General features: G+C 37.9%; 4 protein-coding genes across 4 annotated transcripts; 3 read left to right on the forward strand and 1 right to left on the reverse strand.

The window, feature by feature from the left end:
• The first annotated feature begins 125 nt into the window (after window positions 1-125).
• On the forward strand, window positions 126-11,789 carry si:dkey-76k16.5 (uncharacterized protein LOC566887 homolog). The gene is made up of 5 exons (XM_020921071.2): window positions 126-620; window positions 1,263-1,370; window positions 1,436-1,556; window positions 10,459-10,591; window positions 10,940-11,789. Exons 1-5 carry the CDS (start codon window positions 537-539, stop codon window positions 11,337-11,339), a joined length of 846 nt encoding a protein of 281 aa, XP_020776730.2. The 5' UTR covers window positions 126-536; the 3' UTR covers window positions 11,340-11,789.
• A 111-nt stretch (window positions 11,790-11,900) lies between these two features.
• mgme1 (mitochondrial genome maintenance exonuclease 1) lies at window positions 11,901-16,248 on the reverse strand. Its single transcript, XM_020921211.2, has 5 exons — window positions 15,536-16,248; window positions 14,864-15,101; window positions 14,455-14,587; window positions 13,977-14,107; window positions 11,901-13,818 (listed from the first exon to the last, which is right to left on the reverse strand). The coding sequence occupies exons 1-5, from the start codon at window positions 16,062-16,064 to the stop codon at window positions 13,779-13,781; spliced, it is 1,071 nt and encodes a 356-aa protein (XP_020776870.1). The 5' UTR covers window positions 16,065-16,248; the 3' UTR covers window positions 11,901-13,778.
• si:dkey-76k16.6 (uncharacterized protein LOC566817 homolog) lies at window positions 12,403-13,731 on the forward strand. The gene is made up of 5 exons (XM_055162428.1): window positions 12,403-12,474; window positions 12,557-12,670; window positions 12,751-12,859; window positions 13,126-13,252; window positions 13,326-13,731. Exons 1-5 carry the CDS (start codon window positions 12,403-12,405, stop codon window positions 13,729-13,731), a joined length of 828 nt encoding a protein of 275 aa, XP_055018403.1.
• Window positions 16,249-16,672: 424 nt separating the features above from the next.
• Window positions 16,673-22,446, forward strand: snx5 (sorting nexin 5). Its single transcript, XM_020921179.2, has 13 exons — window positions 16,673-16,834; window positions 17,378-17,482; window positions 17,561-17,671; window positions 17,757-17,878; window positions 17,956-18,079; window positions 18,340-18,435; window positions 18,514-18,619; window positions 18,699-18,774; window positions 18,856-18,895; window positions 18,989-19,075; window positions 19,413-19,572; window positions 19,648-19,733; window positions 21,388-22,446. Exons 1-13 carry the CDS (start codon window positions 16,799-16,801, stop codon window positions 21,436-21,438), a joined length of 1,200 nt encoding a protein of 399 aa, XP_020776838.2. The 5' UTR covers window positions 16,673-16,798; the 3' UTR covers window positions 21,439-22,446.
• Window positions 22,447-22,970: the final 524 nt, after the last annotated feature.

A 22,970-nucleotide genomic window follows, 5' to 3' on the forward strand; every position in this document is an offset into this window, starting at 1 on the left:
AATATGTGATATTAATGTTGAAGGCCTAGCATTTAGTTGAGTCTGTACATCCCAGATCTGATTTTATTTGACTGACATTTTGCAGGAGAGAAGAGTAAAGTAGTAGTGATTTGAAATGTCCACATCTATCTATACAGCTACACTATCTCTGAAAATATACTGTTTAACATGCCATCTGTCATCTTGCAGGATAACTGCACTGTATTTTAAAGGATTATAAAATGTGTATTGCTGAAAATAAAACCTAATACTTTAATGTTAAAATGTCATTAAATATACATGTGTGTACACTATCTTACAGACTAGTATAAAAATATAAAGTTTTTTTACTCTATCATCAACACTTACAGTATATTAACATTGGCATAGTAAATAAATAAATAAACAGTAGGCTAATTGATGCTTTTTGGTAATACTAAAGTATTACAAATGGCACATAAATCTCATAATTTCATCTCTGGGCATTAATAGGTTAAACTTAACTGCTGACGACAGCAGGTTGTATAAAACTCTGACCACTCCTACATTTAGATCAAATGTCAGTCATGAAGACTCTCAAAAGGTCTGAACTCCAAGTGGCTGAGCAAGTCCTCAAGAAACATCTCCCAAAGAGTTATAAGGTAAAGTAATCAAGATTTGCATTTTGTGCAAAACAGTCATCAGGAATCAGGATCCTCTGGCTGTAGTCAAGAGCGCGAGAGACTGAAGTTATGAAATGCCTTTTTAACTTGCCAATCATTAGCATAACAACGATTAGACATTTTATTACAAAATGAATTAACCCATCGGACCATAAACTGAAAACTGCAGTATGATTCTTCTGTTTACTGCAGTTTGGAGACATTTTCAAAAAATGATGTTCCTTCACCACATGTTAAAAAACAAAAACACTCCATACTACTGTTTGTGTTTAGTACTTGTTGGGAAAATGGTTAAATGGTTTTAGGCACAATCAATTAAACTGCCATGGGAGAACGTTTTATTATTGCAGACATTTTTTCTTTTTTATTTAAAACAAGCACTGGATAGAAAACATTAAAGAAACTGTTTATATTAAACCACCTCTAACAACAACATTTTTTCAATAACAGTGTCCCCTTAAAATAACCACAATTCAATTAATCATTAAACATTTAAAACAGTCAAAATTAATTCATTTTAATTCTAATTTCCATAAATACAAAGTTGTGAATTCATCATTATCTTTTAAAAAATACTCAAATTCATTGTCAAAATAAGCAAAAACTTACTGTCTTTCATAGGTGTATGGATACCTATACAGCATTAACAGGGGCAAACCAACACCACTGGAGGTAGTTGTCGATGCCTGGCCAGATTTTAAAGTAATCATTTGCAGACCTGACCTCACGGTGAGTTCACAGACAGCAGATCATAATAAAACCACCACCATCATTTGATAAGTTAAACTTTACAGAATAAGCATGTCATGGATTACAAGTTAAAAGTGACAGTCTTCAGCATGGATGTGCAGATCTTGAGGACTACGCTGATACAGGAGAACACTGTTGACTGGAGTCTTAACTTCTTATTTGCAGGTAAAATGTTTGCTAGAATGTTAATTCTATATTACGGTGGTGTATTACGGTGGTGTATTGCTATCACTCCCCAAAAAATATTTCGGCTCAGTATCACGTAATTACGTGAAAAGTTTCACGTTATAACGTGATATTTTTCACGTTATAACGTGAAATTATCACGTTATTTCATGATATGAAATTATCACATTATTTCATGATGTGGTATTTTCACGTTATAACGTGAAATTATCACGTTATAACGTGATATGAAATGATCACGTTATTACATGATATGAAATTATCACGTTATTTCGTGATAAGCATTTATCACGTTATTTCATGATATATTCACGTTATTACGTGAAAACGTCAATTATGGTTTTGCGTGATTTCATCATAAGATCAGCCACAGCCAAACCACGCTTCCCTGGGTCCAGTCAACTCCAGCCTGAGCATGGCCCACGCTGAAAATGTGGATTCTCCACTCTTGAGATTACTTCGGGCTCGTGTTGTCTCCTTCGCATGAAGCAAGATCGTGTAAGTGTATTTTACTGTTTCGTCCCCAAGTTGTGTTAGCGTACGGTAGCAGAATGCTCTGTAAGCAACTGCTGAATATTAGAGCTGTAGCGAGCTGTTCGCTGTGGGTAGAGCTGCTAAAAGTAGCCTAGTCTGTTTGCAATTCTGTTATAGCTCCTAAGAATTAGTTAAAGACAAAAGCATTCATTTGACACATTTCGGTGTTTCCAGTTATGTATGAATAATGACTATAAAACATTGTTGACTGTATGCACTCAGACATAGACAGTGTAAGAGAAGGTTATTCAGAAAATGTGGTGTAGTTAGCTAAGCTAAGCCCCGCTTCAACTCATCTGAGCCCGGCCTGGGCAGGGGGACAGCGCTCAGAGGTCCCTGTGCTCCTCCGGTTCAGGCCGGGCTCAGATGATCTGGAGCGGGGAGTGGTTAGGTGCCTCGGCCTGAGAAGCGCTTTTCTCGAGAAGAACCAAGTGCACGGAGGAGGCTCAGAACAGTAACGAACCAGACCGGATTCGCGCTTCTGTCCGGATGCTTTACTCCACCTCAGAACCAGCCGCAACGCTACACCGGAGCAACCCGCACGGACCTATAGTTCACTGCGCATTCTCGCTTTCCCCGCACGGAACCAGCGCGCAGAGGACGGCACGGAACCGCTCAGCGATGTCTTTACTGCTGTTGGCTGCTGCTGTTACCCGAAATCAGAGCTTCTGGGCTGATGTGCAGCGAGTTGTGTACAAAGTTATAGGCTACATGTGCTGTTTTATGAGTTTATGATGATAACTTGGGATGAGGACGGCCGTGGTGTTTTATGGTCTTTATTCATGAAGAACTTGAAACACCGACATGTGTCAAACGAATGCTTTTGTCATTAACTATGGAGCTATAACAGAATAGCAATTTTAGCAGCTCTTTGCCCACAGCACTCGTTCAGCAGTTGCTTACTGAACATTCTGCTATCTTGAGGACAAACAGTAAAATACTCTTACAAGATCTTGCTCCATGGGAAGGAGATAGTGTTCTGGTGTGTTCTGGTACACCACGAGCCCAAAGAAATCTCGAGTGGAGAATCCACACTTTCAGCCTGGGCCATGCTCACGTTGGAGTTGACCGAAGGGAAGCGTGACTGTCTTATTTTTCCGGATCCGCGGCGGAGGCGCGGCTGATCCGCTGCGTATCTCGCGGACCCGCCCAGGACCCGTTTTGGATCCGCGTTCAGAACCGGGTTATCTGGCCCGGATCTGCTGCGGTTCTGCCGCTGATCTGTTTATTATGTCGTTAGGAGCCTAAATGTGCTTCAGATTTAATTCTGATCCACTTCCTACTGACCTAAATACGCACAGCAACATTTGCATTGAAACTGTACATAAAAGGCAAGGCAAGGCAAGGCAAGTTTATTTGTATAGCACAATTCGTACACAAAGTAATTCAAAGTGCTTTACAGAATAAGAAATACATTAAAATCATAATAAAAACAAATCAAAACATAAATAATCATGAAGATTAAAATTAAAAAAGAGAGAAGAGTGCGGAATGAAAACCTTTCAGTTATATGCACAGTTAAACAGAAATGTTTTGAGTCTGGATTTAAACAGCGTCACAGAAGAGTCTGTCTCACATGTTCAGGAAGACTGTTCCAGGTTTTAGCTGCATGAACCTGAAACGCTGACTCCCCTTGTTTAGTTCTGACTCTGGGCACCAGCAGGAGGCCGGTCCCTGAGGTCCTCAGAGTGCGAGATGGTTCATATGACACTAACATGTCACAGATGTACTTTGGTGCTCGGCCATGGAGAGACTTGTACACAAGCAGAGCTGCTTTAAAGTCTATTCTCTGAGGCACAGGAAGCCAGTGCAGAGACCTGAGCACAGGACTTATGTGCTCGTACTTCCTAGTTCGAGTAAGGACCCGAGCTGCAGCGTTCTGGATGTTCTGCAGCTGTCTCACAGCTCGTTTGGAGAGACCAGTGAGCAGACCATTACAGTAGTCTAACCTACTGGAGACAAATGCATGGATAAGTTTCTCCAAGTCTGATTTAGACAGTAAACCTTTGATTTTTGCTATGTTTTTTAGATGGTAAAAGGCTGCAGATGTTATTGATTTTATGTGACTGTTAAAGTTCAAGTCTGAGTCCATTATTACCCCTAGATTTCTTGCCTGATTTGAAGGTTTTAGAGAGAGAGACTGGAGGTGACTGCTGACACTGTCCCTTTGTTTCTGTGGACCAAACACTATGACTTCAGTCTTGTCAGAGTTTAGCTGGAGAAAGTTGTTTTGCATCCACACACTGATCTGTTGGATGCAGTGACCAAGTGACTCCACTGGTCCATAGTCTCCTGCTGCCAGAGAGACGTAGATCTGAGTGTCATCTGCATAATTGTGGTACGACACGTTATTGCTGCTTATTAACTGGCCTAATGGCAGCATGTAGAGATTGAACAACAGGGGGCCCAGGATTGACCCCTGAGGCACCCCACAGGTCAGGGCCATGTCATCTGAGACACAGTTTCCAATTTCAACAAAATACTTCCTGTCTTCTAGATAGGACTTGAACCAGTTTAGTACAGTACCAGAGATGCCCACCCAGTCCTCTAGTCTCTGTAAGAGGATCCCATGATCGACAGTGTCAAAAGCAGCACTCAGATCTAACAGGATCAAGACTGAGACTTTGCCTGCATCAGTGTTCAGGCGGATGTCATTTGTCACCTTGATAAGAGCAGTCTCAGTGCTGTGGTGGGCTCTAAAACCTGACTGGAAAACATCAAAGGAGTTGTTCATTTGGAGAAAGTTCGTAAGCTGTTGGTAAACAGCTTTTTCAAGGACTTTGCCAAAAAACGGCAGATTTGAGATGGGTTCGGAAATTGTTCAGTACTGTGGCATCAAGACTGCTCTTCTTTAGGAGAGGCTTAATGACCGCAGTTTTCAACGCATTTGGGAATGTTCCAGATTGAAGTGACATGTTAACTATGTGAGTGAGTGGTGAAAGTAAACTGTTGAGGACGGACTTTAGAAATCTAGTGGGTAACATGTCCAGGCAGCAAGTAGATGAACTCAGACTGGTAACGATCTCTAAAACAGTTTTGTCAGTTACAGGTGCAAAGTGATTCAGCTCTAAGTGTCTCTGTGGCTGCATGCTTGTTATTTGTGTTGTGGAATTGATGGCATTTTTGATGCCCTGAACTTTGTCATTAAAGAAAACTGCAAACTCATTACATTTAGATGTGGAAATTAGTTCTTGTGGCAGTGGAGCTGGAGGGTTTGTTAATCTGTTCACTGTTGCAAACAGGACACGAGAGTTGTTACTGCAATTACCAATAATGTCCGAAAAATACTTCTCTTGTTTTACTCAAAGTGTAGTTGTACATATGCATTGTTCCTCTGTAAATCTCATAATGAACCTGGAGGTTTGACTTGCGCCATTTCCGCTCAGCCTTCCGGCACTCCCTTTTCTGTGCCCTGACTGAGTCATCATTCCTCCACGGAGCTTTTTGCCTATCTTTAACCACTTTAACCTTTATCGGAGCGATGGCATCCAGAACATTCAAAACACTCAAAGTCACAGAGTTCAACACATCATCAACATTAGAACATGAGGCAATTTCAAAATGTATCATTTCCATGAACAGTGCACCTGTGTTATCATTTATGTGTCTCCTTCGAACAACTGTAGGAGCAGCCGGTGGTTTGGGAATAACAGACAGGTCAAAGAAGACACAGAAATGATCAGACAGAGCAACATCAACCACATTGACATTTGAAATATTTACACCCTTTGTAATGAGCAGGTCCAGAGTGTGCCCTCTGTTGTGAGTGGGCTCACTGACATGCTGAGTCAGACCAAAAGTTTCAAGGACACACTAAGCTCTTTGGCATTTTTGTCACACACATTATCCACATGTACATTAAAATCACTGTAATGACTAAACCATCAGTCTGTGCAAACACTGAAAGCATCTCAGTAAAATCATCAATAAAACTTTGACAGTGCTGAGGAGGTTTGTATATGACTATGTAGAGTATGGACGGTGATTGTTTTAGCTCCATTTGAAGGAAACATACTCAAATGATGAAAACACCCCAAATGACAACCTGTGTGTAACCAAATGATCTCTAAAAATGCACACACTCCTCCACCCTTTTTATTTGCTCGTGTTTCAGATTCAAATTTGAGTTGGAGGGGTTGATTCCACTAGCACTGCATGACTGTGTTTTGTCAAGCCATGTTTCAGTTAAAACATAAAGTCAAGATTAAAAGAAAAATAAAATTGCAAGCGGCGTCGAACGGCCCTCGCCCACCGCACCCGCAAACACTGCGCCCACAAATGGCGCGCCCCGCCAACACCATACCCTAAACGCCGTGTCCACAAACTCTGTACCTGCAAACAGCAACATGATATAGTACGCCTTTAGATGTTCTTTGCGCCCCCTGCTGGCCAACCTTGAAAAATTCCCATGTCAGTAATATATGTTTTTCTTCTAGTCATTAATAGAATTGAATTCCCAAATTTGGTACAAATCCGACAATGTTGACGTTTCATGTCTACGGTAGGGGGCGCTATAGTGTTTTTTCATATGTTTTATAGTGTATTATATTCAGACTGAGATCACACATTAGTGATTCAAATTTCAGCACAATCGGACTAAGTCTGTGCGAACAGGAGCAAATAATGTCACCTTGACATTAGGCAAAATTTTGATCGAAATTTGTGGCTTCGCCGCGCGTAAACCATGACAGTTATCAAAAAAATCAGCTAACTTTAGATGTTCCACTTCTCTAGATGATGTACGGTGATTTTCAGCCCTGTGGGTGAAGCGCCTTCAGAGGAGTTCGTTCAAATGCAACGTCAGCGAAAACGCGGACTGAAATTTTAATCCAAGATGGCCGCCTTCTGGTTTGTCAGGGGCGTGGCCATAATAACATTTTTTGTTTGTCTTCACATGATGAATGTGTGTACCGAATTTCATGGCTCTACGACAAAGTTGACCGGGACGTCTCCCATAGAGCCAAAATTTTGAGTCTTTGAGCCCCTGCTGGCAACAGTGAAAATTTTATCATGGCCATAATATACTTTTTTACTCGTAATCATATATAGAATTTAATTGCCAAATTTGGTGCAGATCCGACAATGTTGACATTTCATGTCTATGGTAGGGGGCGCTATAGTGTTCACTTTTCATATGTTTTATAGTGTATTATATTCAGACTGAGATGACACATTAGTGATTCAAATTTCAGCACGATCGGACTAAGTCTGTGCGAACAGGAGCAAATAATGTCACTTGAAATTACAAAATTTTGACAAATTTTGCGGCTTCGCCGCACGTAAACCGTGACAGTTATCAAAAAAATCAGCTAACTTTAGATGTTCCACTTGTCTAGATGATGTACGGTGATTTTCAGCCCTGTGGGTGAAGCGCCTTCAGAGGAGTTCGTTCAAACGCAACGTCAGCGAAATGCGGACTCAAACTTCAATCCAAGATGGCCGCCTTCTGGTTTGTCAGGGGGGCGTGGCCTTAAAACATTTTTTGTTTGTCTTGACATGACGAATGGGTGTACCGAATTTCGTGGCTCTCGACAAAGTTGAGGTCGGGACGTCTCCCATAGGCGCAATGTATTTTGACTTTTCGAGGTGGCGCTGTGTCGCCATTTTTTTTATGCCATGTACGAAACCTATATTTATCGAATTTTTCGCCACTTCTGAATTTTGGGCAAAGTTTGGTGAGTTTTTGAACGTGTTTAGGGGGTCAAATTAGAGCTCAAAGAGCAGAAGAATAATAAAATAAAATAATAATAATAATTAGCAAAACAATATATCCGAAAACATTAGAACATATTATACGTTTTTTGAAAGCTCTGACTTCCCACGTCACCGTGTCATTGGTGAGTGACGGGCACTGAGGCGCTTGTCATTCGCCATTCGTCGAGGTCACCCATGCCTTCCATTGACTTCCATTCATTTTAGCAGTAGTAAATATGAGCCAGGCCTTGGCGTGGGTTACTGGGATACTGCTGTGCCGGGGGCGACCGTGGAAAAGATTCGGAAAGTCCCTTCCCATTCGCTCCGCTGAGAAGCAATAGGCCCTAGCCTAATCATGAATTAGAAATGATTTGTTACATAAAGATCTGACATTGAGCACAGCAAGTTTCTGATTAGTTTCAGTAGGACTGGATGTTATCTTCTTACAGGGAACATGAACTAAATTTCTCTGATTAGACAGTCTAACTGTCCCTCTTTTAATCTGTCTACGTGTTGTAACTGGAGCTATAGCTCCATCGCAGGGCCCCAGCCTGATATTACCTTTATCATGACTGTATGTCCTGGGACAGCAGAGGCCCTGTGCGTCCTAGCTCTTGGTGATAACAGCTCTGGGGAAAGGCGGGGGAGGGCGAGCAGGGGAGAGTTTGGGTAAGTGACCAGGTGAGGGACCAGGTGAGGGCCGAGGAGGTGGAATACGGGGAGGTTTGGGTGAGGGGCCTTTTACAGCAAGTATCACAACTAGGATGTAGATGCTTACATTTAAAAACATGAACCTCAACAACTCAAAGTTGGATCAGTGATATCCTAACATTAAATCTCATTATTTAACAAAAGAAGCAGCAGATTTTTTTACAATGTAAACGATGTTTATTTTATTCATTTATTACAAATCTTAGAACATGAGTAATTATTATTAACGGTATAGGACTGTATGCCCTTTGAGTTAACCAATGCATTGTTCTAAAAATGAAAATTACAATTTGCAGTCTTTACTAAAATAGTTCATATTAAGCAAAGTGTAAAAAAAGCAAAAATACAAATATAAGCCATATGAGTAAAAGCATGGACAGATGAGAGTAGCCAAATATCTTATTCTTAAAACTTAACTTTTACTTCTGATCAATGTACAGGGGCTCCTTTTGGGGACACTCAGCAGAAGAGCGGTCATCTGGGGAAAAGAATATAAGTTTTGGTTGGTTAGCTAATGTTATCTGTTGTTAAAAGTTATGCCTTACATTATTGTATTAACGCACCGACATGATTGCACTTTAGTCTTAAGAGTCAACGCACTGCACAAATAATAATAATCTGTGGTTAAAAACACAACCAGTTCAGACACCGGTGTCACAGTGGCTCCACAGCCGAGGGGAAGCTTCAAGAGGGTGTCCAGCCAGAACCGAGCCCGTTAGCAACAACTAATGATCACAGAGCAGAGTTATAATTCCGTGATCGTAAAAACATATATGAATATAAGTAGCGATATATAAAAATAGTATTTAGATTGAGATTTACCTCAAGAGATGGAGTTGTCTCGACACCCAACCTCGCTCATCACGAGCTGCTACTGTCGCTAACTTTACTGCTACTGCACTCATCAAAACTGATAAAACACACAATCACAGACGTACAGACATCACAATGTAACGTTAACGTTGTGTACATTAATGATGACTAATACAATTAACTTTTAACTTTTAAACTATTACTTACAGTTAAATCCGCGGACAACAGGTGAGTGCTCCTCCTTTCCACTCAGGTCCAGCTAACAGCTGATGAGTCAATGACGCGTCCGCAAAGCGAATCTGAACCTGTTTAGCCGTGGATCCGCTCATTGATAGTACAGCCGATCCGCAAAGCGGACTGACTGTGGGAAGTATTTGGGGGACCGAAAGCGAATCTGCTGCGGATCCTAATGCTATCAGGGTCCTTATATCACGAAATAACGTGATAATTTCATATCACGTATTAACGTGATAATTTCACGTTATAATGTGAAAATACCACATCACGAAATAACGTGATAATTTCATATCATGAAATAACGTGATAATTTCATATCATGTAATAACGTGATCATTTCATATCACGTTATAACGTGATAATTTCACGTTATAACGTGAAAATACCACATCATGAAATAACGTGATAATTTCATATCATGAAATAACGTGATAATTTCACGTTATAACGTGAAAAATATCACGTTATAACGTGAAACTTTTCACGTAATTACGTGATACTAAGCCAAAATATTTTTTGGGGAGTGAGAGCAATACACCACCGTACTATATGATAAATTGTTATATGTTATATGTTCTCACAGATGGAAAGATGATTGAAAAAGTCTTCTAATGTCAACTTAAAAACTTACCTCATCCAACTGATATAACCAAAGTGGTACAACAAGTTTACCCAGTATTAAAGCCAATGAGATTTTACCTAGGTATATTAAATCCTAGGTTTCATGTTGATGAAATCACTCTCACGCTACTTAGAAACAAAATATTATAATAATAATCCAAAATGATCAAAATAGCATCTAACAGGAATAACAATTTATGTGACTGAAGCATGACTTGTTTTAAATTGATGATATCACTAAAGTCAGCCTATGCTGTTCTTCCTTTCTTAGGCCTGGATGCTTCCAATGTACCCATTATCAAGGAAGTTTCTGCCATGAAAGGTGTAAACCTGAAGACCTATATAACAGTTAAGATGTTGTATTTGCCTGACATTAGCCATTTGAACTCACCAACTGTTGATGGGTAGGACAGCTCTCCTTTATCATTATAGTTACTGATATCACTGTCACAATCACCATTAAAGCTCTACAATGTCACATTTTCGCCAACATTTTAGCCAAGAGTCTTGGCTAGTGTTTTTACTGCTCAAAAAACAAAAACCCTTAAAAACATGGACCCTTACTGTAATCAGGGTTTGCCTTTTTATGAGCACATAAGAAAATTAGTCTAGTGTCTATTCTTAGGCTGAAATATTACATAATGAATCTATAATTTTGTATTTTGTCTTAATAACTAAAGATAGAGATAGTGTGTTGAAATAGTACAACAATATTAATTATCCTAATGTTTTTTTTTTTTTTTCTTTCACAGAGAGCTTGAATCAAGGACCACATCGCTTGACGTTTCTAATATTGATTTGGTGAACAACACTTGGAAGTTTGGCGGAAATGAGCAAGGCTACAGAAAAATTAACAAACTGATTTCCAACTTCCCTTCATTTTGCATTAAGGATGAACAGGGCCAGCCAGTGTCGTGGATACTAGTCTATGACTACTGTGCTGTGGGGATACTGTACACTGTCCCTGAACATAGAGGGAAAGGTTATGCTAAAGTATTAGTGAGTGCGTTAGCAAAGAGACTCTACTCTGAAGGCTATCCTCTCTTCAGCTTCATAGAGGAGGACAATACTGTCTCATATAAACTGTTCAAGAGCCTGGGCTTCATTGAAGACCCCTCTTACAGAGCGGTATGGCTTGAGGTTAACTCCTGACAGGCAAAGGCAGGAATAAATTTAATAAAATAATGTAAAATTGTATATAGCCTTGCAGGTTTCACACATTATATAGTTGATCTGCCTTTAACTTGCAATATCTGTTACATGTGCAGGCTACTATAGCTGAAACACATCACTGTATTATCTGCTGCCAGACATAAGATTTAATATGTGCTCTAAAGAGTGAGTCACACTGAATAGCTCAATTAAAATGTTTGCAAATGAGAATTACTTCGTTTAATAAAGGTTAAATGAGATAAATGCAAATAAAGCTTAAAAATGTGTTTATAGTGTAAATGATCAGTCATTGTTTTATTCATATTGATGTCCAAAATCCAAAACAATGTGTAACATTTACAACAGTAAAAGTTTTAATACAAATGCTATTCAATTTCACCTTTATCAGAAAATCATGAAAATCAGGTGTAAAATATGCTATACCGTTAATCTAAGACGTGATGTGTATGAAGCTGTATTTTGCTAATGTTCAACTTTTTTTTTTTTTTTTTAGTAAATCCCTTTAATAACTGCATAAGAAATCAACTTCAAATTAGGAAAGAAGTTTCACCATTTAAACTTTATTTTTATCAGAGAGCATACACAAAAAGAAAAACGTTTTAGCATAATACTAATAATAAAGAATGCAACCATAAAAAATATGTTGTTTCATATAGCCTGTTATATAGGCCTACATTACTAATCTAACTTATTGTCTTATAATAGCCTCTACAAATAGTTATTTCCAATAAAATTCCATGTTAAATGGTTACAGTTACGTGTCGAAACTGCGATACAATACCGCAGACGAGCTTCTCTGCCTGGTGACCACAGGGCAGGCGCAGGCGCATGAGGCTGGCACTGTGCACATGGATCATGGACAGTCGTGTGGTCATAGATCCATGGGCTGTGCTGAGTGCGTGTGGGAGGCGCCAACCTTTACACATATAGAGAAGCGCCAGCGGTCAGCTCCACACACTAGTTTCAAGTCTTTGCGTGGCATGATTTCATTTTAGTCAGTCATTTTTTATATGTATTTATTCACATGAAATCGTAGATTACAATGGAACTGACAACAGAGCAACTTGAGAGTGCAAAAGTTAAACTGAAACAATATTTACCCCACTCTATAAAGGTATGTGTCTTTACAAAAAAAGACAGTTCTGTTCTTTATATTTCACATTAAAACACCACTTTTTTTTTTTTTTTAAATAAAGGTGTACGGATATTTGCAGCAGAAGCTCAGGACCAGTCAGTCTGATCCAGTAAAGTTTTTTGTGGACCAATGGCCTGACTTTAGTGTTGTTGTTTGTAAACCAATTTGTGAAAAGGTTTGCACTTGTAGGCTATTACAGAGACAATGTAAGGTTATGGTCACGACTTATTGAACTTATTTTTTATTTGTATCCAGGAAGAGGACTTGTTTAAAGACATAGACGTTTTTGCAAACAATGAAGCAACATTGGAAGAAATAATACGGAATTCTAAAGTGTTTGATTGGTCAAAGGCCTTCTGTGTTGGTAAGTAACAAGTCTGGCTATTAGTTAACATATTAGTTAACATATTAAAGTGATAAATTCAGCAATATGTGAACAACAAGTGTAAATTGGTAAGATAATTTTTCGTATTTTACTATTCATCAAAAAAAAAAAAAAAAAGTTTTTATTAGAAATACATTTTTATTTTCTTATTCATTTCAGGATTCAATATTAAATGTTAAAGGTTATGTCTTAATTTGGGTAACAGGTAAACTGAATAATCAGATTATTGTTTTTCTAATTGATAGGTACTCATCTTGTCAACAGGGCAATATTTGCAACAGTGGCATTAGAAAAACACACTGTATGCAGACATCTGGCTGTGTGTCAGAGATTAATCCTAGAAGATGTGTCCAGTCTTCCTGATATCAACTGGTAAAACTTACTGTTACCTTTTCTCATTTATTACTTTCATAATTCAACTAAAAACACTCTCCTTTTTCTCAAGTGCTGGAATCTCTATAGGTTCTTTGAATGAATCCCACATTGAAATTGTCATTAAGACGTGGAAGTTTGGAAGAAAAGACGCTTGGGGGATGATTAAAAACATGGTGTTTAACTTCCCATCCTGTTGCATTTTGGATGCAGAAGGAAGGCCTGTGTCCTGGGTTTTAACATATGCATGCGGCTCTATGGGGATGTTGTACACCGTTCCTGAACATAGAGGAAAAGGCTATGCCAAAATGGTGATCAGTGCACTGGCCAGAAGATTCTTTACTGAGGGATACCCGGTGTACTGCTTCATTGAAGAGGACAACACAGTCTCCTGTCAGCTTTTCAAAGGGTTAGGATTTACTGAAGACGACCCTACATACAGAGAATGTTGGTTTGACTTCACACCAAGTGCTACATAATGGTAGCACTTGGTAGCATTCTCAAGAAGATCAAATCAAGCTCGTCATCATAGCTTTTCTGGAAAGTTATTTGAAGTTTGGGCAGACCTGAAATAAGAAGTCAAGATGTTAGTGATAATTAACATTAGTGCAGTGTTGAGAAGTGTAACATGAAATTAATTTGTAATAATGTAATTTAATAAAAATCAACAATCATACAACTAGAACATATTTACAAAAAAAATTTCTTAAAACACTTTTTGTACCTCTTTTCAAAAAAATCCTCGAGACGGAGCAGCCAGGTTTTCCAGAAGTCTAACATCAGGTCAGAGTTCAGCTGATGGGCGTGGGCAGGTGAGCCATCTTTATAGGCAACAACTATAAGTCCATTCTCAACCTGTATAATAAAAGAGATATTTAGTAGTGTCCTATTGTAATGAATAAATGCGGCACATTTGCTGTTAAAGGTGCACTATGTAACTTTTCTTGTCATCACCTGCTTGTCTCCACCTTGAAGTTACTGCTTTGCACAGAAAAAACTATAGTATGGCATTAACTATCTCCATGAAGACAAACAGGCCAAGTATGAAGCATAGGTAAGAAGCTTAAGCAATCTTAAAGCAATCAAAACTAATTGAATAAATAAATAATAAATACAATAGCTTAATGCCATATTGTAATATTCCATGCAGAGCAATAATATCTACATGGAAACATGAAAATAAATCTGGATAAATAAAGCACCTGATATTTGTAGTTGGCATCAGTGTTCAGAGCTCCTGCGTAGGCTGCTACTTGGATTGGGTTGTCATATGTGTTGCTAAGAAATGGTTTAGGTTTTTCTGAAGTCTTCCAATCAATTACGCATAAGACGCCCCTGTAGGATAAAAGTAGTTAACTGTAGACATAACTAAAATTATGCAAGAGAGGATCAGGCATGAATGAAATAATAATGCATTTACTAGTAACTGCATTATTGCCTAATTTTTATTTGAAATTATAATAACTTGCTGCAAATAGTTAGTTGCAACAAAATAATGTAATACACTAAAATAAATTTTCATTTAAGTGTACATTAAAGCTAAAGTAAACCTTTCTTTGTTTATCCTCATTTGTTTATTTAAATTTGCTTAATTTACTGAATGTAAATTACCTGTAGCGAGCAACACAGTCCACAATGCCGAGATAGTTCAGTGCGTTGTGTTGAACGGTGCTCTCTATGGCACGCACTTCGCGGACATCTTCCAGGACATGTGACACACTCTGCATGTACCCGCGGACCTCTGGGGGGTACTGGGACATCTCAGAGGGGTCCCGGTTAGTCCACTTCACACCAGATGTTAAAGCCTCCTCCAAAGCTGAATGAAATGTCTTTCCCTGTCTAAAAATATCTGGGGAAAAAAAACAAACCAAAGTTTCTGATTATGATATTGTGACATCAAAATACATGAGTCATTACAGTATTATGAAACATTTTAGCATGACCAGACTAAATTAGACTAATGATGCAGCATTTTAATACTAGATTTGATTATTTAAAAAAATGTCCTGTTGATTAGTCACATGTTTTCTACTGATAATAATGTGCTTACCAGTCCAGACTTGAATCAAGATTTGAAGCAGGCTGAAAAGATACTATTATGTATACATTTTAAAATCCAAATGTTTGATTTAACTAGTTCTAAACGGTCTTTGTAACATTGTTACATTTCATTTTTATGATTGTATTTTGCTGTAATTATTATCTATAATCTACAGTAATTATAGTAAAGCAAATAAATAGCCAATCTGAGAGATCCTATGGGTATGGCCTCAAGATACTTACTCTGGCTGTACTCCTTGAAGCCCTCCTCTCCCAGCTCTTGTACCATCTTCCTCTTCCATCTCTCCAGGTAAAATATCTGCTCTGTGGACATAGTCTGCTGAAGGATGCGAGTTACACTTGGGACAGCACTCCTGCCCTGTCCCCTGTTCAGGTGGATCTGAGCTGGTGGTCCTGTCTCTGCCGCCTCCTCTGTTGTCATCTCTTGGGGATCTAAAAAAGGATGGAGCACTTTGGGGGTCCTCACCTCTCCTCTCGTGGGTGTGGTAGGCGGGGGAGTCTTAATAACAGGTCCATAAATGTGGTCATCCTCCTCTTGGATGGTAAGAGGGGTCTGTGCGCTGACTCTGGACATGGCAGACTTTACTAGAGAAGAGTAGCGCCCTGTATCCACTGTGCTGTACGGGCTGTGTCTCTTTGGAGCTGGTAACCCGTGATAAAAAGACAAGTGCGTCACTACGATGTGGGAGGCACAATAACAAGGCATTTGTGCAATAATGCCCAGAACAGTGGCATTTCTGACAGCGAACATTCTCGTCAACTTTACAAAACAACCCGGAAAACAAAACAACAACAAAGAGTCTACTATCCGTGTGTTAAACCGTAATCGTGTGAAATAACAGCTCAGTGTGAGCTATATTAACTTATTTTGAGGTAGTTTCGTTTTCAGCACTTGCCTGGACATGTCCTAAAGAAAAACGTTTAAAAGCACAACAGTTTCCAAACGACGCGCTCGTTTTGTTGCACACGTTATTGTTCAGTGGGACTTGTAGTCCTTTGCGGAAATGTGATAATGGGATTTACGATATTAAAAACTACAATTCCCAGATAATATTGTCCGTCATTTAAATGTTTCCGTACAGACAAAATATATAACTCTGTATATATATATGTTCGTTACGTGTGTTTACATTTCATTCAATGCCATGAACAGTTTTTTAACTATAACAATATATTTAGTACATTTCTTAGTAATTTTGTTTAATATACCAAAGCGTTTAATCTTGAAATAAGTAGTTCAAGATGGAATATGATTGATCTGGGTTCAGACGAATTGCTGGACTTCTGGACTTATCACTGTCCAATCACGTTAGGCCTGGGGCGGGACTTTATCTTCCGTGATCGTCACCAAAATGAGTGTAGAAAAAATAGTTGACAGCTCCTCGTCAGGCATCTCTCCAACAGCAGAGAGCTTCCTGGATTTTGTTTGCCAATTTTTGCTGTTCCCTTGCTTTTGTTACACACCCGATTTTGTGTAGCACCAGCATGACATCCACTTTAGACGAAAGCAATAAGGAAAAAGTAAGTTTTGTTTGTTTTTTACCATGCAAACTGCACCAAAATCAATACTTGTAGCCCCCGGTTAGCCAACACTGTTGCTGTTTAGCTAACTTACTATCGCCTATAGATAATCACGCGACCAAAACCCATAGCGGAATGTGAGAAATAAAATACTATAATTGAACGTGAGATAAATTTATGAGACTGAAAGTTAGGCCTTAATAATTCAAAGTAACTTGTAGATTGGTGGGCACCGTATAAAGCTATAATGAGTCACGCTGTTGCTTTTACTGTTGCTAGACATTCACGCCTGGACATTGCTTCTCAAATTGTTTGGGTCAGCTGACTTAAAATGATATGCCATTTGTCTAGTGTCCTATATTAAAGGCTGGAGGACAGTAAGCTAACTTGTAATAGCAGTCACTGTGGTGTAACAACTATCTTATTAACTTAAGACTGAAAATTACTAGGGAGGTGTTCATCTTAAATTGTTATTATCAGTTTTATTTTTAATGCAATACATTTACAGTTAGATTTTCTGATGATGTTGTTTTTCTCTCTTAGATCCGCTCAGTTTCAGTGGACTTGAACAATGATACTTCACTTCTCATTGACATTCCTGATGCGCTATGTGAAAGGGACAAAGTCAAGTTTACTGTCCATACAAAGGTAAGATATCTATTTTATGTAAAACAACTGTAGTTTCTTTACTTGGTATCCAAAATGTAAAATATATTTTTCTTTTAGACGACACTGAGCACTTTCCAGAAGCCAGAGTTCTCAGTTCCCAGGCAGCATGAAGACTTTATCTGGCTACATGACACTTTGGTTGAGACAGAGGAATATGCTGGTCTCATTGTAAGTTGATTCGATCTAAATACTGTATAAATGTAAACATACAAGCCACATGCTCTTTTAAAATGTGCACCCATCTTTCTAAAAGATTCCACCTGCACCACCTAAACCTGACTTTGAGGGCCCTCGTGAAAAGATGCATAAACTTGGAGAAGGTGAGGCGACTATGACAAAAGAGGAGTACACTAAAATGAAACAGGAACTGGAAGCGTAAGTACAACAGTTATATGCAGACATATAATTTTACGTACAACTAGTTCCTCAATATTGTTTTATTTCTCTTTCAGGGAATACTTGGCTGTGTTCAAGAAAACTGTGCAAGTGCATGAAGTCTTCCTACAGAGACTCTCCTCGCATCCAGTTTTAAGCAAGGACAGAAACTTCCAGATTTTCTTAGAGTACGACCAGGATGTAAGTCCCACATTAATGCTGACTTCACTTCCCTGGTTGTGATCTGGAAAACAGAGGAAATGGAGTTTACTGGAGAGTTGTGACACATGCCCTCTGTCCTGCTGTGATCAGCATTTGTGGCCTAGGTCAATAGTTATGTGTGTTTGCTAATATCAATCCATTGCATGACTTTAAGACTTGATATTTATGTGTGAACAGCCTCTTTGTTTCATTTTATTATACTAATAGGTGTAATTTTTTATTTCCTCTTTTGTCTATAGCTTAGTGTGAGGAGAAAGAATGCAAAGGAAATGTTTGGAGGATTCTTCAAAAACATGGTGAAATCGGCAGATGAGGTCCTAATCTCAGGAATAAAGGTTTGTTATCATAGCTTTTATTGCTGTATTGCGTTCTTCAGTAACTATTGGTAACTTGTGCATGTATGTTTCTTTCAGGAAGTTGATGACTTTTTTGAGCAGGAGAAGACATTCCTGCTCGACTACTATAGCAAGATTAAAGACTCCACTGCCAAAGCTGAAAAAATGACCCGATCACACCAAAGTAGTGCTTATATCTTATAATTATCAAGACTAGTATGTCTCAAATAATGTGTTTTTAATTATTTTATTTGTTTCAACAGATATTGCTGATGACTACATTCGCATCTCTGCAACTCTAAACAGCATTTCCGCGGATGACAGTACAGCAAATAAAAAGTAAGTTTGATTGTTTGTGTATGGTGGAATTATAGAGTATTGTACATAAACACTAAATTACTGTTTTTATGTGTTATTCAGGCACTTAGAGAAATTGTCTGACCTGTTTGAAAAACTACGAGTAAGTCCAATCTTTATATAATATATCTATCTCTGTAGGAATTACATCTAGCTTTGGTTTATGTGCTGAATTTGAGTTCTTTGTATTTTGTAGAAAGTGGAGGGACGAGTTGCCTCAGACCAGGAACTGAAACTGACAGAGCTGCTTAGATATTACATGAGAGATATTCAAGCAGCCAAGGTGAGGATGAAAAGAATGAAACATGAATATAAGCATCCTGAGCATAAAGACATTTACAAATGTGTGCTAGTGATTGCAGAAAAGGGTGAAAACCTTTTATGCAAGGGTGAAAACTTCAGCCCTTGTGGGTCTGTGAGATTGTAACATTAATTAATCAATGTCTACCTCAGTCGCCCATGAAATCCAGTGGTCGTGCTTCATAGCACAGGGAGTAGCTTTATTTTTAAATGGACAATTTAAATATAACAAAAACAATGGTTACAGTCTTAACTAAATATTTCGTTTTAACTTTTAATTAAATCTCTTGAACTGCTGTAACTCTGAACCTTGTTAACAGGATCTGTTGTATAGACGAGCCAGGGCTTTGGCTGATTATGAAAACTCTAACAAGGCTTTGGACAAAGCCAGGCTGAAAGGCAAGGACATTCCCCAGGCTGAGGAGCACCAGCAGCAGTGTCTGCAGAAGTTTGACAAGCTTTCAGAGTCTGGAAAAAGAGGTTAATGCCTTTTTATGTAATATTAGAACAAATTAATGAACATCACAGTTTTTAAAATGTATTTGTTTTCTCTAGAACTCACAAATTTCAAGGGCAGGCGTGTGGTGGCCTTTCGGAAAAACCTCATAGAGATGGCTGAACTTGAGATAAAACATGCCAAGGTGAGTGTAAAACTGTCTCTTATCTGCCTGACAGCAAGACAATGTATAAATAGGTTGCTGGTGAACAGCTAGTATAAGTTTATTCAGTAGTGAAAGACATGCTGCTTTAGCTTTTCACATTTTATTACAATTTTAAAACTCAAACACGTTCCCAAGTCCATCTTTTAGCTTATTAAAATTTACCTACATTATCACTGATGGTTAAATTAGATTTTGGGTCAATCACTCAACATAGTAACAACAAGTAGTTACAGAAGAGAAGAAAGCTATAAGGATTGCATATTTTAAGCCTGACCTGTCCTAAACAACTAGACTACTACTGGACCAAATGAAAAAAAAAAAAAAAAAAAAAACACAATTCATGCCTAGACTGAATTGAAACCAGACCGTTTCTTTTCTTCCAAACCACGTTGAATATGGGTGCATGATTTTACCCAAAATACATAGCATAATTCTTTTTTAAGGTCCTCCCAGTTATAATAACCAGATTATATTTTTGAAATCCATCAATCAGAAATGTGCCTGCGTCCTTGTTGCCTAATATTAAAAGACTCTAAGAGAATAGTAAACAGAGAATGCTTAAAATATCACTTAATACTTAACATTAGATTATCTTTTTCAGCTTTTTCTTTTGTTTTTTACATTAGATTATATACTCAATATTCTAATTTCAATAAACAACTTGATTTGTTTTATGTAGACTATCCTTTGCATCTAACTAGTCATGGTAGACATGTTGATGTATGCATTTGCTGAAAAACTCTCCAACTTGTCCATCTTGTCTTCAGTCATATTAAGTAGACATATCACTTTTTCTATTAGGCAGATATTGTGTTAGGGAGCTGTAGTTGCCTTGACGTGTTTCGGCTGATTGCTTCTTGCCGCATTCAGTTACAATGTCAAAAGTCTGAGGAAGGCTAGCAACCTGCAGCCAAAATATGTCAAGGTAAACACATTGTCTGCCTGGGAAAAGGGATATATCCAACTAGGGCGAGGTAATTTGGCAAAAAAAAGTATTACAAATATTTATTTTACTCATATTGATTTATTAGTTTCTTTTTGACACATACAATAACTTTTATTATTAGAGACAGTACAATTTCTTCTTAAAATACTGAATTCTTATTCTAACTGAATTCTTCCCTGCTCTGTAGAACTGTTGATTCAAAAGCCCCAAGCTGATCATTGTTAATTTGAAATCATTACATTGCAATCATAATTCAGTTCAGAGCTCCGCTCAAACAGTGAGAGATACAGGTCCATAGTCATACTCATACGCCATACAACTGTACAACAACTCACCCTTATGTCATAGATAACCCTATGTCCTGTCAATCCTTATTTAATCTTTACACTGTTTCTCATTACAACCTCTTGTATATAGCTGAGATACATTTCTATTACTATATTCCTTTTTTATATATACTTGTATATATACATTTATATAATTATGCCTTATTTGACACCTGTCTCTTACTATTTTTGCTACTTATTTTGAATTTATTGTTACCATTTATATTTTTGCTCTTTGTTATTAAAATATATTGTGATGTGTGACCTACTGTGTCCAAATAATTTCCCTTGTGGGTCAATACATTTAGTCTAAGCTGAAGTTAATTGCCCTATGTCTAACTGTGATTTCTCATCTGTGCAGAACAATGCCACTCTATTGCAAGGCTGTATCGACCTCATCAACAGTAAGTGATGTACCCACATAACTCTGCCTTCACCTCCTGTTCAGTGGACACATGTAGAGCTTTTTATGGACATAAAACCCCTCCTTTTTTGACCCATGGGCCTTATGTCACTTTATGAACCTGCCCAAGACCGAGCCAGTGTCTTGTACGTAAGCAGAATACCTGTATGTTTACACTCTCCTATGCTCCACGCTTTATCCAATAGTTTTGGTTGTACAATTTCTTTACGAATTATGACTGGCAATGTATTTCTGACAATTTTCCCTTGTTTTATATTGTCACATTTGATTGTATTGTCACATTTGATTCATTGAATTTGATTAATAATATTATACTGCCAACCATAGTTTAACTTCCATCAAAAATGCATGAAAGTAAGATTGTTTACGTGATTTACATTCAACTTTTTAAACACATTTCCACATAATATGCCTAGTTCAATTCATATTTGCCAATAAAATGATAACATCAGTGCCTTTTGACAGATTAATACCTAACCACAAATTAAATACCTAAGCAGCATATAACCACATATAACCCCCTAACCACAAGCATTGATTAAGAAGTGTAGAACCACATTGAACCACTCCTGGACGACTGATGGATTACACCGTCTCATTAATTATGAAGAGACTTTTTAAAATCTCTTATTGAAACTGTATTTTGGTCTATAATTTCTTCATAGGCTTCTACTTGTTTTATTTTCTCACCTCTGCAGTACATGTTACGAGAACTGTCTTGTTTTTCTTCTTCTCTTTTTTTTCAAATTGCAGTCTGCTTGTATCACATAATGTAAAGTAGATTACTCAAGTTTAAATTTAAACTGATGCACTAGAAGGTGAAAAATATATTGCAATGCGAATATGTGGAGTCAAAATGCATTATAGTTTTTTAAAGAAGTGAATGTTTTTCTTATGAATTCCAGTTCATGTGCAAACCTTCCCATAGTCTTTATTGGAGAACACAAGTATTTTATAGATTTGTAATGAGAATAAATAAATCCTACTTTCCCAAGACCTATTGTATCAGTTGTACAATTTCTGTAAACTTTTGCATGAAATATAAAAACAAGATGAGTGTGAAATAAATACTCAAGTAAAGGTATGAAATTTATCATCCATAAGTAAAATATTCAATGTGCTGTTTATTTTGTGATCATTTTTACGACTACTATTTTATTGTTTTCTTTTCATTTCAACAGAGACATACTAACTAAATGGTGATGAGGTCACTAGAGGGCAGCATAACAGCAGGTAGCTCGTAGGCAGCTCTGTGTGTGTGGTTGTGTGGTTGTGTTAAATCCATTGGCCACCACGGATCATGAAACGAGGCATTCTAATACATTAGGTAGGCTCAGAGGAAATGCCAGGATACTCTAGGGAATCACAGCCAGAATGCACTTTTATACACGGATTCAGGAAAAATTAGCAGAAGACTGACTGTTACCACTACAGTACTTCCAACTCACTGAATGCCATTTTGCGTTCTTTCATAAATTCACCAATATTGGATATATTTATGTGCTTCCTCCAAAATGCAC

Source organism: Boleophthalmus pectinirostris, unplaced genomic scaffold, assembly GCF_026225935.1.
Source record: "Boleophthalmus pectinirostris isolate CB_2022bp ecotype Guang Dong unplaced genomic scaffold, ASM2622593v1 HiC_scaffold_5, whole genome shotgun sequence".
NCBI classification, from domain to species: Eukaryota; Metazoa; Chordata; class Actinopteri; order Gobiiformes; family Gobiidae; genus Boleophthalmus; species Boleophthalmus pectinirostris.

Coding starts and splice junctions, on each gene's coding strand:
- mgme1 (XM_020921211.2), bottom strand. CDS start 16,064: ATGTTCGCTGTCAGAAATGCCACTGTTCTGGGCATTATTGCACAAATG. Junction 14,588..14,863: donor GACTGTGTTGCTCGCTACAG/GTAATTTACATT, acceptor TTTATCCTACAG/GGGCGTCTTATGCGTAATTG. Junction 13,819..13,976: donor GAGGATTTTTTTGAAAAGAG/GTACAAAAAGTG, acceptor TTCTTATTTCAG/GTCTGCCCAAACTTCAAATA.
- si:dkey-76k16.6 (XM_055162428.1), top strand. CDS start 12,403: ATGGAACTGACAACAGAGCAACTTGAGAGTGCAAAAGTTAAACTGAAA. Junction 12,475..12,556: donor ATTTACCCCACTCTATAAAG/GTATGTGTCTTT, acceptor TTTTAAATAAAG/GTGTACGGATATTTGCAGCA. Junction 12,671..12,750: donor GTAAACCAATTTGTGAAAAG/GTTTGCACTTGT, acceptor ATTTGTATCCAG/GAAGAGGACTTGTTTAAAGA.
- si:dkey-76k16.5 (XM_020921071.2), top strand. CDS start 537: ATGTCAGTCATGAAGACTCTCAAAAGGTCTGAACTCCAAGTGGCTGAG. Junction 1,371..1,435: donor TTTGCAGACCTGACCTCACG/GTGAGTTCACAG, acceptor TAAACTTTACAG/AATAAGCATGTCATGGATTA. Junction 10,592..10,939: donor AACTCACCAACTGTTGATGG/GTAGGACAGCTC, acceptor TTTCTTTCACAG/AGAGCTTGAATCAAGGACCA.
- snx5 (XM_020921179.2), top strand. CDS start 16,799: ATGACATCCACTTTAGACGAAAGCAATAAGGAAAAA. Junction 17,672..17,756: donor AGGAATATGCTGGTCTCATT/GTAAGTTGATTC, acceptor TCTTTCTAAAAG/ATTCCACCTGCACCACCTAA. Junction 19,573..19,647: donor TTCAGAGTCTGGAAAAAGAG/GTTAATGCCTTT, acceptor TGTTTTCTCTAG/AACTCACAAATTTCAAGGGC.